A 17,888-nucleotide genomic window follows, 5' to 3' on the forward strand; every position below is an offset into this window, starting at 1 on the left:
CTTTGGGGTCACAGGGGGAGTCCCAGCAAAAGAGAGGATGTGTCAAGTTCTGTTTCAAGGCTCCCAGGTTTGGGGAAAAAAGGATGTGAACTCTTAAATCTGTTTTTCCAGCAGTTTGCTTCAAGTCCTGCCTACTGCTTTTTAAGGCCCACATGCAGAATATTCAGAGTATCTCAGAAATAACTCAGAAATCAAATTCTATCAGAGGCTCTGCTGCCCAGGCCAGGCCTGGCTTGAGGCTGAATTCCAATCAGAGAGAATATTTAGAATTTTTATCCGGGATGTGGAGCTTACTGGGGATTTTTCCACCCACAGAATTGCGATATTTATTTTTTATTCACTTTTGGGCATCTGTTTGCAAAGTTCTCCATGCAGTGTGACCTTCCCAGTCCAGAGGAAGCTGCTGCTTCTAGAAATCCAAATATTCCTGACTCATCAGGCATTGTTAGTGCCATGGATGAGGAGATTATGGATCAAATCCTTCCATTTGGGGACCCAGGGATGCAAAGTGAGCTTTTCTCTAGGGAGGAAGGACAAACAGACTCTCCTTGCTCTGAGTGACACCAGCAGCCTCTGGGGTTTGTTCACACAAAGAGCTCATTTTGGGAAAAATTTGGGATGAAGGGAAAATAAAATAGCTGTGAAGAAATGCAGCTGTGGTGTCTGCAATTCAACTTTTCTCCCTTTTTTATGTTTTTTTTTGTTTGTTTTTTGGGTTTTTGGGTTTTTTTTGTTGTTGTTTTTATTTTGGGTTTTGTTGGGTTTTGTCAGTGTTTTTTTGTTTTGGTTTTTTTTATTTTTGGGGTTTTTTGTTTGTTTTGGGGGTTTTTTTGGGGGGGTTGTTTTTCTGGGGTTTTATTTTCTTTTTGTTTTGGGTTTTTTTGGTGGGGTTTGGATTTTTTGGGGTTTTTTTGGTGGTTTTTTTGTGTGTGTTTTTGGGTTTTTTGGGTGGAGGGTTTGGTTGGGTTTTTTGTTTGTTTTTTTTTGTTTTTGTTTTTGATTTTTTGTTGTTTTTTTGGGGGGGCTTTTTGTTGGGTTTTTTGTTGGTTTTTTTTGCTTTTTTTGTTTGTTTGGGTTTTGTTTAGGGGTGGTTTTTTTGTTTTTTTGGGGGGGAGTATTTTGTTTTTTCGGTTTTTTTTCTTTTTGTTGTTGGTTGGTTGGTTGGTTTGGTTTGTTTTTGGTTTTGGGTTTTCTTCCCTCTGGATCTCTTTACCTGCCCAGGCTCTGTCTTCTGTAGAAAAGTCTGGATGAAAATTAAGCCTCAGGTTGTGCCAGAGGAGGCTCAGGGTGGATCAGCAGGAATTTCCCCATGGAAAGGGAGCTCAGACCTTGGAACTGCCCAGGGAGGTTTGGATCCCATCCCTGGATGTGCCACTCTGTATTCCTGGTGGGAATCTCAACATTTCCCCAAGAAAACCCAACATTTGTTGGATAAATTCCTTTAAGTCTATGAAAAAAAAAAAAAATCAACCTTTCTCACTGTTTTTTTTTTTCTTCTACAAAATGCTGCAGTGCCAGGGGGGCTTTGGTGTTTGCTTTCATTTATTTGCTGTGTGTACAACAAGAGACTTAAAAAAATAAATTAATTAAAAGCCCAACCCAAGCCTTGCATCCACATTTGGCTGTTCAAGCCATGGGTTGGTGAGAAAATGAAACCTTGGAGGAGGGAGGAAGGACTGACAAATGCAGATTTGGCACACAGAGATTCAGCTTTAAGCTGATGCTGCAAAAATAAAATTGCTTTTTTATTCCAAAATCCTGCAGCAAAGGGAAGGGGAGAAATGGGGGGGGAAAAACCTAAAATAAAATAAAAAATCTCTTGTGAGGCTGCTTTCAGCCAGATCTGTCACTCCTCTGGTGTGAGGAAGACTCTCACCACTGTGATTTTTCTAATGGATGCCTTTTGCTGGCTTCTGCTGTTAAAAATAGCATGTAAGAAGTATTAAATAAATAAATAAGCTCGTGGGATGGGCTTAGCACTTCTCATCTATCTTGGGTGACTCTGTGGGATGGATTTAAAAATAGAAATAACGTTATCACCGATTTATACTTCTTTTTTCTCCTCCTCCTGCCTTAAAGTAGCACATCCTCTATATTTTATTAATGAGACCATTTAAATTTCATGAAGAAGAGTTTTCCATGCTTCTCAGCTATCAAACAGGGAATCTTGGAGTGTGTAGTATTTTATAATAATGTTAATGTTGAGCTGAACTTGGCCTGCAAGTCATTAATATTAATTGCATTCTGGCTGGGGTTAAGTGGAGTTTTTAAATTCCAGGATGGACATTTTATAAGCTGCAGCAGAATTCCCAGGATATTTGGGTTAAATATCTCAGAGTTTGCATCTCTGCAGCCCTTGCATTGTTTTGCTCTTTTGCTAAAATATAAATTGGAGATGGCAGAAAAACTCAATTTATACAGGGGGAAGTTGTTATAAAATGCAGGTTACCTTTAATAGGTAATAAAATATGGCTTACCTTTAATAGGAAATAAAATACAATAAATAAAATTTACCAAAACAAATTTTAAAATTACAAAAAAAAATAGAATAAAATAAAAATTCCACTTAAAGCCACTGCACCATCAGCTTTGGTTCAGTGTTTTTAATCCCTATTAGGCAATAAATTCCAGGGTGGGCACTTCACCTGCTGCAGAGCTCTCAGGGTTTTGGGGTTTAGCTCCTTTCCTGCTGCTGGGGTGATAAAAGGGAAAACTCTGCTGAGTTTCCAGCTTTTCTGAAAGCTCCTATGGTCCCAGCTGGCTTTTCCTGGGAGCTCCTCTGGCTCTTTATTTGCTGTCCTGGGTCCCTGAGATCCTCAAAAACGGGATGGGAATATTTCCCAGAAATGCTGGGGAGAAGGGAAGGACATCACTGAGCTATTCCCACTCTGAACAGAGAATTTTCTTCTCCTTGGGGGTGAAATACCAATTAGAAAAGCATTAAAAAAGTCCTAAATAACAACAAGAAAAGCCCTCAAAGCCAGGAGCAGCAGTGTTGGGAAGGCATGGGGTGTTTCCATCACAAATTCTTAATTCCAGCAAAACTCTACTAATTAAATCAGACACAATCCCAGAATTATTTGGGTTGGGAAAGATTTCCAAGATCCAGTCCCACCAGAGTTACACTGCAGATCTCTCAATCACAGATTTATCAATACCACAGGTAATCCAATAGTGCCTTCAAACAAAAAGCAAAAAGACCCAGTTCCACCTCTGGAGCTGCCTGATTTCCAGGAGGAACCCAGAACTCCATGGAATTGTTCCCTGGACACCTCCAGGGATGGGCACTCCACCATCAGGTTTGGCTGCTTTTAACATTTATCACTTGCAGTCAATAAAAAAGTTGCACTTTGCTATGTTGAAAACTCCCTTTTTATTTATGTAGATGCAAATCTCCATTTATTGAGTCCATTTATTTTATTTTCTGTTGATGGAAAACTGAGCTGTCAGTGTGTGCTCACAGCCCAGCAGGCCGAGCATTAGTATTGAAATTTGCACAGTAATTCAGAAATATCTGCCACAAAAATGCTATAAAATGTAGGTTTTTAACCCTGACCATTCCATGGCTGGTTCCTGTGAATTAAACAGCTCCAGAAGTGGAACTCTGACTTTTGCAGAGATTTTTTTGTGGTGGCAATGTTGGATTTCCCTGTTGTATTGATGAATTTGTGATGGAGTGAATCTGTACAGTGAATTTTGCTGTGAAACCTGTAGCATTTAAATTAAATCCCCTGTGAACTGCTGCCTTTAAAGCCACCAGCTCCTTTTTTTTCCTCTATTCCCTCAAAATTGTATCCATTTCTGGGAATTAAAGCTGTAGGAATTGCTTGTATAAAGAGGCATTTTAATTATCATGAAAAATCATATTTTTGACGGATTACATTCTCTACACACGTGTGAAACATTGCTGGGTAATATGTTTTTTCTATGAGGACACCAAATACTCAGGTTTCTCTTAATGCCCCTTTAAAAGGGGAGTAAATGATATTTTGGTGACTGTGGCTGTCTAATTTTAGGTTCCAGCAGAGTTATAAAAGCTTTGGGAGGTCTGACTATCAAAGCCTGTCTGTCAGTGTGACCAGCAGTAGTACTGAGAGGAAAGTGCAGCCCATGAAAATTAAGCAAACTCTAAAATCTGTAGAGAATATCATAAATTTTACAGCTGAGCCTCCTGGTCTGTTGCTCTGGGGTATTTTTTTGACCAAACTCTGCTCAGGAGACAGCAGTTATTAGTTCGAGGGAAGCTTTTTCTGGCTTGTTTTTACTTCAGTTAAAAAAAAAAACCCAAAAGGCAAGGGATTAAAACCCAAAATTGCTGCTGTCTTGTGAGGAAGCAGACAAGCTGCTGCTGGCACCGAGGCTGTGTGTGCATTAGGAGGGTGCTTTTATTTTGCTTTTTCTACACATCCATGGCTATTTTTAAGGGTTCTTGACGTCAAGTCCCCTCCGTGGGCTGAAATGGGGAATGAATACATTGAGGATTTCACAAAATGCTGCTTGGGTCCCTTCCTGCCTCCCAGGATCCTTCCCCTCCTCCTCCAGGGATGCTCTGGGGAAGGGCTGGGAGCTGCATCCCGATTTTGCTGCTTGGTGCCTCAGGTTTGGGTGTTCCAGCCCCGTCCCCCTCCCTGCACGGGGCAGGGATGGGAGTGACAGAAATGGCTCTGCTGGCTCTGCTCCTGCTCCTCTGGCTCCTGCTGCCCCTGGGGGAGCCCAAAATCCAATTCCCAGAGCTGGGGAACCCAGCTCATCCCAAAATCCCATTTCCCAGAGTGGGGGAGCCCAGAGCACCCCAAAATCCATTTCCCAGAGTGGGGGAACCCAACTTATCCCAAAATTTCATTTCTCTGGAGGAGCCCAGAGCACTCCAAATCCAATTCCCAGAGTGGGGGAGCCCAACTCATCCCAAAATCCAATTCCCAGAGTTGGAGAGCCCAGCTCACCCCAAAATCCATTTCCCAGCTCATCCCCAAATCCATTTCCTGGACAGCTCTGGCTGCTCCCGAAGTGCCTCCTGCTGAGGAGAAATCCCCAAATCTCTGCCTCTTTCGGTGCCCAGGCACAGGAATTGCTGTTTCATAGGAGGCTCCATCCAAAGCAGGGATCCTCACCTCCAGGCTGTGCCTGAATTTGGGATTATCCTGCTCCAGCTTCCCTCAGCCTGCTCAGGCACAGTGGCAGCTCCTTCTCCTCCTCTGATGCCTCTTTCTTTGGGGAATTTTGGCATTTTCTGTGTCCATCACACCTGGAAAATTGGCTTTTCCCCCTTGGGAATGGCCATGGTTCTAGTAAAAGATGTTTTGTTGTTGTGTCTCCAAATTCCTCCTGACCTTGAGAAAGAATCACTTTCCTCACCAGCCTCCTGCCATGAAGGTGCTGCTTTCCATCATTTCTGCTGTGATTAATATTTTTTTAATGGATCACAACATCTTTCTGAGGGATGCTGGATTCCCAATGTTTTCTTCAAGTTGAAGGAAAATGAATCAAATCCTCAGGATGTAAAGCAATTGTGGCTGGCTGGAATATTTATATATCTAAATGCAGGTTAGAAACTCTCAAGCCTTCAAATAAAAACCCCAATTATGGCTCCATCCTACAGTTGTTTTCCTTAAATATCTTTAATTTCTGCTCTTGTGTTTTGAAAGGTATTTTGAGGAGCTTTGTCAACATAACTGCTTGGTCTCTTCTGGAGTCCCTTCCCCTGCAGCTCTTGCCTCTCTATTTCCTGCCTTTGGTTTCAGTTTGTCTTTTCTGGTGTGGGGAGGAGGATGTGCAACACTTTTCAGAAATGCTGTTTTAGGGGGTTTTTTAACCATGGATATGTGACCAGAAAATGGCAACTAATTCCTTTAAAGAAAAAAAAAAAAAAAACCCCAAGCAACAAACCCAAACTGGCCACGAGATGCTCACAATAAACAAACCCATATTTTGACAAAAGAACCTCTCAAATTCCTCATGGAGGAAGCTGCTTGTTGGTGTTGCAAATGTTCCAGACAGGTGTTGAGTGGCTTAGGTGAATAATTGTCCTGTGGTATCTGATAGTGGTCAGGACATGATTTCTGCTTTATTCAATATTCCCCAGGAGTGGACATTTATTCCATTATTGGCTGCTTGCAGTGGAGGCACTGAAGATCAGCTTCATCTGCCTTGCTGTCTGCTTGGGAAATGAGAAAAAGAAATATGAAGTGTTTCAAATGGAGGTGGGAAATGAAGTTTAAAATGGGTTTTTCCCCCCTGAAGATTCCAGTGAGAGCCTTGCCTGGTGATCTCCAGGCTTCTGGCATTGTGGTTTGCCATGAATTTGGTGTTCCTGGGGGGATTGGTGCCTTCAGGGTGGAAAATGAGGGGCTCAGGCAACCCTTGGGTGTCCCACCTGCTTCATCCCACTCCTCTTCATCATCTCCAGCTGATGGGGGCCAAAACATTTGGCATCTTCTGCTGGATTGGCCTCAGGAATTTAAGTAATAATAATAAGATGATAACTTTTCTCCAAAAGCAAGGCAGAAGTGTGTGAGCCCGAGAAAGTTTCTGCCTTCAACCTTTTAGGGGCAGGTAACAGCTGAGGAAATCCTGCCTGAGGAGTCACAGAGAACATGGGCAGCACTCGTGAGGTGTTTCAGTATTTTGAAATATTCCACAACCTCCTTCAACACATATTCTTGGAGTCGCTCACTGGCTGTGTCACAGGCAGCTTGACCTCTGGAAAAATCCTAATTTCGAAGGATTTTCTTGCACCTAGAGCTGTTTTTTGCTGACATTTAGCACTGAGAAATTCAGCACTGAGAGAAAAACTTCCTTTTTTTGCTGAGCCACGTCTGAGCCCAGCAATGTTTGCAATGTTTGCTTTGTAGCTTTATGGCAAAGAAAAATCTGCAGCAAAATGAACTCGGTGTTTCCACCCGTGTTTTGACTCCTTGAAACTGCACAGGAACAATGAAACCTCCACGGTGCTTTTAATAATTCCTGAGTGATCAAGGAAGGTTTTTATAGAAGGTCACAGGTACAGCAAGGCCTTGAATTTTTAACCTTTTTGGGCTCTCACCATCTGTGCAGCCTCTGCTCAGGGCACATTCAGGGCATGAGGCAGCACCAACATTCAATCTTCCACCTTTTTGCTTAATTAATCAGTTTTCCTCTTTTTTTATGTGGAAAACATGAAAGCTCCAACTGAAGGCATCACTTGCCTTCTCTCCCTGTTGCACACAGGTGGGGAAGAGTTGTTCAGTGTGAGGAGTTTTCCAGCTCATCAGAGCCAACATTTGTTTGTGTTCAGTCCAAGGGTTGCTGCTGCTGCTTTACCTGGAGCTTTATCAAGTGCTGCATCAGCCCGAATTTCCCTCCAGATCTGCTTGGAGCTCAGATTAAACTCTCTGAAATCTCGTTTTGAGCAGGCAGGGGATGGATTGGAGGCTGAACTCCCTGCCTGGAGTGCACAGGAGGTGGAGCAGCTCGAGTCCTGTGGTCACCAGTTGCTAATGGAACATCCCAACAAGTCATGGTCAGTCTGTGCCTCCTCTCCCTCTGCAGTTCCCTGGAATGAGGTTGGAGCTGGGGGGTCGGGCTCTGCTCCCAGGAACAGGGACAGGAGGAGAGGGAATGGCCTCAAGGCAGGCTCAGGGTGGACATCAGCATGGAAAGGGTGCTCAGGCCTTGGAACTGCCCAGGGAGGTTTGGATCCCCATCCCTGGAGTGTCCCAGGAATTCCTGGATGTGGCACTTTGCAGACTTCCAGGGACACAATCTGTCAGTGTCTGTGGTTGGCAAGAAAAAGGAGATTTCTGTCAGGTGTGTAATGTGAGCCTCCCGTTTGCTTTTCCATTTGAACCACGCCAGTTATGGGATTTGGGATGCTGAGTGCCGGGTGTTCCCTCTGGATTTACAGAGGAAAAACATCAATGGTAACCAAGGCAGCGACAACTTGTGTAAATGTGAGTTCAGCCTCACCCTGAGCAGGTGACCTGGGGACTTCAAACACTGCCAGGGCAGCTGTGATCGGAGGGATGAGTGCAGCCTCAGGTGGTGATGCTATTCTGCTTTCCTTTCCTCCTCCAAAACCCTCCAGCCCCTTGAAGAAGCTGGATAATGCAGAACAGCAATGTAAATGAAGAGGGTACACAGAGGAGCTCTTTTACCAACCATTTTATTTTTAAATTTTTATCTAAGAAGCCTGTCTAGACAGGCATCTATTTTCATGACATGCAAAGCAGTGTAGTAGATGAATACTTCATTAGTAAAATGACTTGTCATCTTTGAACCCTGATGGAATATCTCTTGGAAGCTGTTCTTTCCATGCAATATTAGTTCCAAGTTTTACAGGGACATGGAAGTGGCAGTACATATGGTGTTGTTAACATGACAACTACTGAGCATTAATGCATAATTACTTTATTTATCAAAGCCAGTGATGGAAAGCCAATGAACTGCACAGGCTGGAGGAATCTGGGCTCTGGTAAAGCTGTTTTAGGGGAGGATTAGGTTGTTTGTGGAAGTTACTCTGCTGGGAAGTTTGGAGCTTTCTGGTGTAGGTCCCTTCTCCCCTGGTCTCCATCAGGTGAGTGAGGTGGGGTGACAGATCCCAGCTCCTCTGCCAGGATTGCCACTGCTGCTGTTGGCACCAGAGTGGATTTCTAAGAGGAATTTTGAGGGATTTGGTTCCCTGAGCGCCCCTTTCCAAATGTCCCATCCCTGTTCCCTCTGCTCTCCCTGCTCCAGCACATGGGGCACGGTGAGGGATGCACAGCTGGGAGCTGTGGCTAAAATCTGACCCAAAGTGGCTCCTTTGGCTAGTGCAGAGATTCCTCTATTTCAGGAGACTGTGTTAATTATCTTTCACCCTCAGCCTAGTTAATTAGTGCTAATGAGTGAAGTGATGCTGATGCTGTGCTGTGATAAAGGGAGAGGATCAGCAAGCCCAGCGATGCACCTGGCACATGTGCAGCAGGCTTTTCCCAAAATTTGGGTTGGTGGGGACCTTAAAGCTCAACCAGTGCCACCCCCTGCCACGGGCAAGAGACACCTCCCACTGTCCTAGCTTTTTCCAGCCTGGCCCTGGACAATTCCAGGGATGGGGCAGCCACAATTTCTCTGGACAAGCCCTGTGTTGTTGTGAGCTGTGCTTAATTTGAGGCAGAAAGGTTTGGATACCCCTGAGGGATCTTTGGTTGCATTCTCCAACTGAGATTTGCTCTTTAAAAGTATTATTTTGGTATTACAGCACGAGGAAAATCTTTCTGTGGAGAGTGGCAGAGCCCAGGGGCAGCTGCCCAGGGAGGTTGTGGAATTCCCTCTCTGGAGACATCCCAAACCCACCTGGATGTGTCCCTGCCTGGGAAGGGTTGGATCTCCAGAGGTCCCTTCAAACCCCAACCATTCTGTGACTGCAGGAAAAGCAGCTGGGTGGGATCCTTGAGGTTGGGAAGGGTGTCAGTCTCCTTTCCCCCCCTCTTTTCATTTTCAATCCCTGTGTATCACCAGTGGGAATGAGCTGCTCGCCCAGCAGCTCCTGGAGCCCTGGGATCTCCTGCTGCCTCTGGGAGTTGTTCTCCAGCGTGGAATGGAGCCAGACCAATAATGTGCCCATAATGGAAGAGCTGTTTTTCAGTGGATTTGAAATGAGAATGATTAAATGCTTTCAAGCTCGTTATCTGCAAAGCCATTCTTTAAGGAGCTGCAGTGACAGAGGCAGGGTGGGCATGAGAGCACAAAAGTTGTGCCCTGCCTCAGGATCCAGACTGCACCTCTGTCCAGGAGCTTCCTGGCATTCAAATCTGAATAACCCATGGAAATGTAGTGTGGAAGGAGCAGGGGAGGGGGTTAATAAGGGTGCTTTATTATCAAGTGTTTCCCCCACACCATTAATTCTTCATTGTTCTCTGCACACCGTGCAAGGCACTGACTTGCACGAGTATTCCCACAAATTTCACGCTGGAAAATGGAAAAGCCACTCTGATAACAGCAGCCTTGGGCACTTCCAGGGATGAACTGAGCAGTTTCTGTTGGGATTAAGCCAGGAGGAGCTTTTTGGTGTGAATTCCTCCCAGTTTGGGCTGCCTGGAGGTGAGTGGAACGCAGCACTGCGTGTTTGCTCTTGTCCCAGCCCCGCTCCCATTCTGCAGGAGCCACCCTCCACCTCTCCCACATGCTCCTGATGCCAGCACTGGCATTTTTTGCCTTATAAAATCTTGTATTTCCCAGTTCAGACCTAGAATCAACAGCTAATAAAGATGAAGAGATAATTAGCTTTTCTGCCTCATCTTTGCTCTGCTGTAAAACCCAGAGACTTCTTTGTTTTCCTTCTGAATTTCAGCCATCAGTGATTTATATCGGGTCCAAATCAATGCTCCACAGGTGAGAGTACCCCAAATTTATTCAGTAGTCCAGGCTGAGCTTGGCTTTGGAATGGAGATTTTCAGTCAGAAAAACAACTGAACCAGCTGTTCCTTGGGCAAATGTGTTACACACAGACAGTCTCCTTAAATTAGCTGAGTCTCACTGCAGTGCTGCATTTCGGGTTGTGTTGTCTTAATTTCTTTTCCTGCAGCAAATATGTCTGAGAGAAGGGGAAAAATAAAATGGAAATCTGTTCAGTTCTTAAGTTTTGGGTGTTTCTGAGCAATGCTCTTCAAAATTGCTCTAAAACTTAAATAGAAGGCACTTTGTGAAGAGAAAACAAGAATTTTCCTGCTTTTCCTGAAAGAATGGTGTGCAGCTTAAGGAAATGCTAAAATGCCATTTCAAGTGCATTAAAACTTCTTGTATTTTCAGGTGAGTGTGACCATTTTTGCTTGACTTAATAACTCCTACAAAAGTTAACCTTCCTGTTGTTGAGAGCTCTTAAAATTGTTGGTCCTGCAGGAGGATAAGTCCAAACTCTGAACTGCTTAGGGGTGGAAGCAGTATTTTAACCAGTCCTTTTTAGTGTTTTCCCTTCCAAATTCAGTGAAATTTCCTCATAATCTTCATAAAACAAAGGTTTTTTGGCTGGCAAGGCAATTAATTTCAAAATGTTCCCGTTCCATTATACTTGATGATCACATCTGCTTATTTTTCCCTCTGAAACTCTCAAGCTGTCTCCTACCTGGATAACAACCAACAAGAAGCTCTGCCTCGTAGCTCCTTCCAGAATCCCTCACTCTCCAAGTTGGTGTTAGCTCTGAAATATTAGAATAATCCCATCTGCTGTTGTTTTTTTCACATTGTCTGCCACCTTTCCTTCCTGCTGCTTTCCTCCTGGATTCTGCCCGTTCCAGAGGTTTTTTGGGATGATCCAGCAGTGAAAATTCCAATCCTTGAGTTGCTGGCATCTGAACCTGCTCTGGTTTGGGGAAGGGAAGGGAAATGAGGCAGGGAAATGAGGTGGGATGTGGGGTGGTTGTTCCCTGCAGCTCTGAGCATCTCTCTGCTGCCTTTTCCTCCTCTATTTGAGGAGGTGTTGCCCTGGTTTTTAAAAGTGTCACGTTTTCTTTTATAGTTTTGAAAGTTTTAAAGTTCTCATAAAACTTCTTCAGCCTTCTGATAATCTTTACATATTTCGACAGGAGTTCTCACACATGTTGATGTAAATAATGATTATTTTGCATTCTTCTTTGTGGGAGGAGAGAATTGATGGATTTTGGTTTGACCAGTGGGGTTGGAGAGGTGGCAATTCCATCCTCCAATCCACGGTCACTTTTGGAATTCTGTATATTGTGAGGTCAGAAATTAAATTGTCTCTTTTTGTCTCTTAAACTCACCAAGCTTCTGTGTGCTCATTTCGTGTCCAATAGTGACACGGAGGCAGCATCCTCCTCTGCTGGAAGGACCCTGCTTGGGAACAGAAAAAACCTAAAAAAATATTTATTTTTTTCTTGATTTCCACTTTCTCATAAAAACTTGATAGTCTTTTAGTGCCCCTTCCAGCTAAATGTGGTCCAAGCTGCTGTATCCTGCAGGAAGGATCAGAAATTTGATTTTCAGCTTGAACAGCAATGCTAGGAAATGTTCTTCAGTTGAGATGTTTGGTGTTCTAATTGAAAATCACAAAAAAATCAATGTTGGGACATGTTCTCCTGTTGGAATATTTGATTTCTTTGTGGTTTTCAGTTAGAACAGCAGTGTTAGGAGGTATTCTCTGGTTGGGATGTTTGGTGTTCTAACTGAAAATCACAAAAAAATCAATATTAGAACATGTTCTCCAGTTGGTATATTTGATTTTTTGTGATTTTCAATTAGAACAGCAATGCTAGGACGTGTTCTCTAGTAGGGATATTTGGGATATTTGATTTTTTTGTGGTTTTCAGTTAGAACAGCAATGCTAGGACATGTTCTCTAGCTGGGATGTTTGGGCACATTTTCCCCAGGATGAATGGAACACTGGGATCACTGGGCAGGTTTAATAACCTGTTCTTACATTCACAGTTTGGTAGAAACCATTTCTCAGACTGGGATGGGACTGTGGGGTTTTATTGGCAAGAAAAGAAAAGGCTGTCCCTTTTTCTATTTATTTTTTTTTAACAGCCCTCCAAGTTAGCTGCTGTTTTGAGAGGATTTGTTTTAATATTGCTTATCTGATGATGATGAAGGAATCCAGTGTTTATAGCATCAGCTTTGACCTCTATGTTAGCTCAGCTGGGCAACCAGAAAATGATGAAGGAATTCCTCAGCAAGCTCCCCCCATTTATTTAAAATCAACTCTTTGAGGTGCTTTTATAAAGCTCATGCATTCTTTTTAGGATAAATGGCTTTTGAATAAATTTTAGCTGCTTTAGCTGCATGGAAAAGCTGTTGAGGTTTGGATTTTGGCTTGGTTTTAGCAGTAAATTTGTTTCTATGTCTGGAATTTAGTCCTGTGATATTTAGCAAATAGATGAGGAGTGAAATGAATGTTGTAAAACAAAACTGAAGTGTGGGAACTCCAGGCTTGGGTCTGTAAATGGCAAAGAACCATAAAAGGGTTTGAGTCCAGCACAGCTTTGATAAAAGTTGGTTTGCTCTGAAATTCATTAATGGTAAAACACTGTAATGAGTTGATGCAATTATATCATTTTATTTCTTTTTCTTTGTTTTGTTCTCTGATAAATCTCAGGGCACAGATGGCTTGGTGCTACCTGAACAAACAGAAAGCCTAAAACAATGATCTTTTGAATTATTTTCTCTGTGTGTTTCTGCAAACACAAATTATCCTTAAAAAAAAAGAGGATTCCTACCCAAAAGATCTCCACCAGAAGATGCTGCTGTTACACTGGGCTGGGTGACACCACATATCCCTGAATTACAATTTTATATTGTGGCAATTTTGCTGATCAAGCAGCAAAGTTTAAGACAACTCAGTGTCAGCATGAAAAAATCCCTCCACATAAACCCCCCCCCTTAGTTTCTCACTTGGCTGTTTTGAGCAGAGCAGAGTCAAAGAGGTTTTTATTATTCTGTGTCTCGAGGACCTGGCTCCTCTTCAAACATCCCCAACACCACAGGGATGGATAATTTGGCAATTGACTGTGCCCCTCTAGGGGCAAAAATGTGGAAATTGGTTCTACAGGTAAATTCAGACCAGGGGAGAGGGGGTTTAACCACACTGAGAAAGGATTCCTGCTGGGATTTGGGGTGCAGCTTCCTCAGTTTCCCTGGCTCTGCTTTCAGCCTTCTCTGCCTTGAATTCTTCAGACAGCACTGAAAATGTGCTGCTCCTTTTTTAGGGTAATACTTGAGATCTATTTTAGAAAGTAAAATCCATTTTATAAAGTCACGCTGTGAAAAACTCAGCCTGTATTTCATACTTCAGCATGTGGTAGAATTCCTGAGCACCCAGGTTATCCAGATGATCCCAAGGGAGTTTAAGGAAATCAAAATCCCTCCTGACACTGCAGGGCTTTGAATGTGGGACTCAGAGATGCCGTGGAAATGCAAAATCCCTGCTGGGTGTTGTTGCTGTGGTGGTGATGGAGCCTCAGACTTGGGTGGCCGTGTTTGTTTGTCCTGGCAGTGCTCACTAAAACACCAGGCCTGGAAAAACCATTCCAGCAATTTGGGAAGTTACAAAATCCTCCTTTCACTGCATTTTCACAGCTCGGGCTCAGCCTGGCGGAATTGCTCCAGTGGCATTTGTGTGTCCTGAGCTTTGGCCATGCTGCTGCTGAAAGATTCCTCCTTGAAATGACACAGGGGAGCACATCCTCATCCCTCCTCCCTGCTTTGGGATTTTATCCTGCTTTATCTGGGTGTTTGGCTTTCAGGGGGTGTTTGCTTTTATCCCAACCCCTCAGCTTCTGCATGCAAACAAGGTGGGGCACTGATGATTTTTGTCTGTATGCAAACAAGGTGGGGCACTGATGATTTTTGTCTGGTCCTTTTAAAGCCTCAGTTCCAACCTCACCTCTTGGGTGGTTGAAGAGCAGGGTAAAAGAGGGAAAAGGATAAAAAAGCAGGGTAAAAGAGGATAAAGGGTAAAACTTCCCAGAGTGGCCACTCCAATGTGAAATGTGCCAGGAATTCCTATTGTAGTAAGGGTCCCTGCTGGGTAATAATTAGCATTGACTATGATTCTAGAAGGCTAATTAATTGCTTTTATTATACTATACTATATTAATAAAAACGTATTTCCCTTGCCAACAAGGCTTTTACCAGATTGGTCAAATGAATCTAAACACTATCACTAGTGGCTAATTAAGAAATCACTCTTTGGTGACCAAATCTCTATAACACATTCTACATCTGTACAGTAACAGGTGTAGTAAGGGAAGATAAGAATTGTTTATCATTCTTTTCTCTTTCCCAGCCTTTGGGGAAGGCTTCCCCTGCACAAAGCCTGGGCAAGTTGTGCCTGCTGCTCTCTGTGAAGACAAATTCCTATTTTAAATGCAAGCAAACCCAATGGGAAGAAGTGACGATGTCTGACTCAATTCAGAAGCCTGAATTATTTCTTTATTATAACTATGCTAAAATATATTAATATGCTATAGAAAAGGAGGATACTAAAACTACAAACTACTTTATCTGACCCTATCCCTAACTCTAACACAATTTGTGACCCTCTCTGAGAGTCCAGCCCCAGATGGGTTGGGTTGGGTTGGATTGGATTGGATTGGATTGGGTTGGGTTGGATTGGATTGGATTGGGTTGGGTTGAGTTGGGTTGGATTGGATTGGGTTGGGTTGGATTGGATTGGGTTGGGTTGGGTTGGGTTGGATTGGGTTGGATTGGATTGGATTGGATTGGATTGGATTGGATTGGATTGGATTGGATTGGATTGGGTTGGATTGGATTGGATTGGGTTGGATTGGATTGGATTGGATTGGATTGGATTGGATTGGATTGGATTGGGTTGGATTGGGTTGGCCATCAGGCTCAAACAATCCTCACCAGAATCCAACCAAGCAATCACCTCAGGTAAACAATTCTCCAAACACATTCCACATAGGAAAAACAAGGAGCAGAAATAGAAATTGTTCTCTCTTTCATTCCTCTCTGTGCACCTCTATGAAAAACCCTGAGAGGGAGAGAAGTGTGCTTGCCACACATTCCCACTGACTTTGCCCTTTTTCTCTCCTCAAGGTGCTCTTACGGAGTGTTACGATGAACTGGGCAACCGCTACCAGCTCCCCGTGTACTGCCTGGCCCCACCCATCAACATGATCGAGGAGAAGGGGGACCTGGAGACTCTGGACATCCCTGACCCCCCTCCCAACTCGGGGCACGAGTGCCAGCTGCGCCTGCGCCTGTCCACGGGCAAAGACCTGAAGCTGCAGGTGCGCAGCATGGACAGCGTGTACCACATGAAGCGGCGGCTGCACGCCGTGGAGGGAGTGGAACCGGGCAGCCAGCGCTGGTTCTTCTCTGGGAGACCCCTGGCAGACAAAATGAAACTGGAGGAGTTGAAAATCCCAAAGGACTACGTGGTGCAAGTCATCGTCAGCCAGCCCTTAGCAAATCCCACCCCGGTGGAAAACTGATTTCTGCTCGTTTGTTGGTTCTTCTCTCCCGCCTTTCTGTTGTGGGGTTTGTTTTTGCTGCCCTCTCTTCTTTTTTGGGGTTGTCCTGCTCGTGGATGGGTTGCAAGGAATGACCAGCAAAAAAAAATTCCATCTGTGATGGAGATCTGCAAAAACGTAAAAATGTAACCTGGCCTCTGGGGTTTGCCTGATCTCGTATTGAACACGACAGCAAGAGCAACGGGGCAAGGGCAAAGAAAGGGAAAAGAGGGAGGGAAGAGATTGTTCTTCACTTAATACAGATGTGTGATGGTCCTGGAACTGTCAGTGGTGTCCAGATGCACGAGGCCGGAGCAGCAGAGAGCACTTTTATTTAAAAAACCAACTTGAAACGGAATCAGCGTATCCAGTTCCTGCAGGAAGGAGCCCGGTGCTCACGGGGATCCCTCTGGGTGTGCCCGGGCTCTGATGAGGCACAGCCAGCCCCGGGCAGCAGAGCTGGGCTGGGCTTTGCTCTCTGGCAGCTCCTGGTGACGCTCAGCCTGAGCAGTTGTACATTCCAAGGTGGCAGTGCAGCGCTGTGCCACTGCCTCGGGCAATAACTCAGCCCTGGCTGCTCTGTGCTGTAATCTACCTGCTCCAACACAGCCTCAGCCTCAGCTGCTGCCTCTGTGCCCGCTGAATCCTGTCCCTCAGACCACAGAGGCTGGGCTCAGCTGAGTGCTGCTCCCTGAGGTGCAGCCCCTGTGTGCCACAGCCCCAGGTGGCTCTGCAGGTGCTGCCAGGTGTGATGGATCCCGGCTCCCCGTGCTGCCCTGCGAGCCCAGAGGTGCTGAGGGTGCAGCAGCACAGGGCTGCCAGCCTTTGGGGTGGCACTGGGACATCCCAGAGGTGCTGAGGGTGCAGCAGCACAGGGCTGCCAGCCTTTGGGGTGGCACTGGGACATCCCAGAGGTGCTGAGGGTGCAGCAGCACACGGCTGCCAGCCTTTGGGGTGGCACTGGGAGAGCCCAGAGGTGCTGAGGGTGCAGCAGCACACGGCTGCCAGCCTTTGGGGTGGCACTGGGACATCCCAGAGGTGCTGAGGGTGCAGCAGCACAGGGCTGCCAGCCTTTGGGGTGGCACTGGGACATCCCAGAGGTGCTGAGGGTGCAGCAGCACACGGCTGCCAGCCTTTGGGGTGGCACTGGGACATCCCAGAGGTGCTGAGGGTGCAGCAGCACACGGCTGCCAGCCTTTGGGGTGGCACTGGGACATCCCAGAGGTGCTGAGGGTGCAGCAGCACACGGCTGCCAGCCTTTGGGGTGGCACTGGGACATCCCAGAGGTGCTGAGGGTGCAGCAGCACACGGCTGCCAGCCTTTGGGGTGGCACTGGGACATCCCAGAGGTGCTGAGGGTGCAGCAGCACACGGCTGCCAGCCTTTGGGGTGGCACTGGGACATCCCAGAGGTGCTGAGGGTGCAGCAGCACACGGCTGCCAGCCTTTGGGGTGGCACTGGGACATCCCAGAGGTGCTGAGGGTGCAGCAGCACACGGCTGCCAGCCTTTGGGGTGGCACTGGGACATCCCAGAGGTGCTGAGGGTGCAGCAGCACAGGGCTGCCAGCCTTTGGGGTGGCACAGCCTCACAGCTCTGGTGACTCCAGCACAGCTGGGGTGGCCTCACCAGCACAGAGCTGGGCCCGTGCTGGCCCTCCAGGATGTCCCAGGGGCCCTGCAGCAGGTGACAAATCCTTTTGTAGTCTCTCAGACCCTGCTGGGGTTGGGGGATGCACTCGGTTCCCCCACTGGAGCTGCCCTGGGGCTGCTCTGCACCCCTGCCTTTGCTGGAGATCAAGGCCCTGCTCTTTTAATCATCATTAATCATTTCCGTTTGCTTGGGGCTTAAGCCATCATTGAAATCACTTCTTCCAAAGTTAAACGTGCTCTTAATGTGGGAATAGCAGATTTTTGTTTTTTTTCTCCTGGTTTCTGTCTTCCCTCT

At 45.6% G+C, this 17,888-nt stretch overlaps 1 protein-coding gene across 1 annotated transcript in view; it reads left to right on the forward strand.

Annotated features, from left to right (window-relative positions):
- The window catches only part of UBTD2 (ubiquitin domain containing 2), a 41,615-nt gene extending 25,521 nt beyond the window's left edge, over window positions 1-16,094 (forward strand). Inside the window, exon 3 of the mRNA XM_021532123.3 lies at window positions 15,529-16,094. Coding sequence (XP_021387798.1) covers window positions 15,529-15,926 — 398 coding nt within the window. The 3' untranslated portion in view covers window positions 15,927-16,094. The remainder of the gene's footprint in view (window positions 1-15,528) is intronic.
- Window positions 16,095-17,888: the final 1,794 nt, after the last annotated feature.

This window comes from Lonchura striata, chromosome 15, assembly GCF_046129695.1.
Source record: "Lonchura striata isolate bLonStr1 chromosome 15, bLonStr1.mat, whole genome shotgun sequence".
In the NCBI taxonomy this organism is placed as follows: Eukaryota; Metazoa; Chordata; class Aves; order Passeriformes; family Estrildidae; genus Lonchura; species Lonchura striata.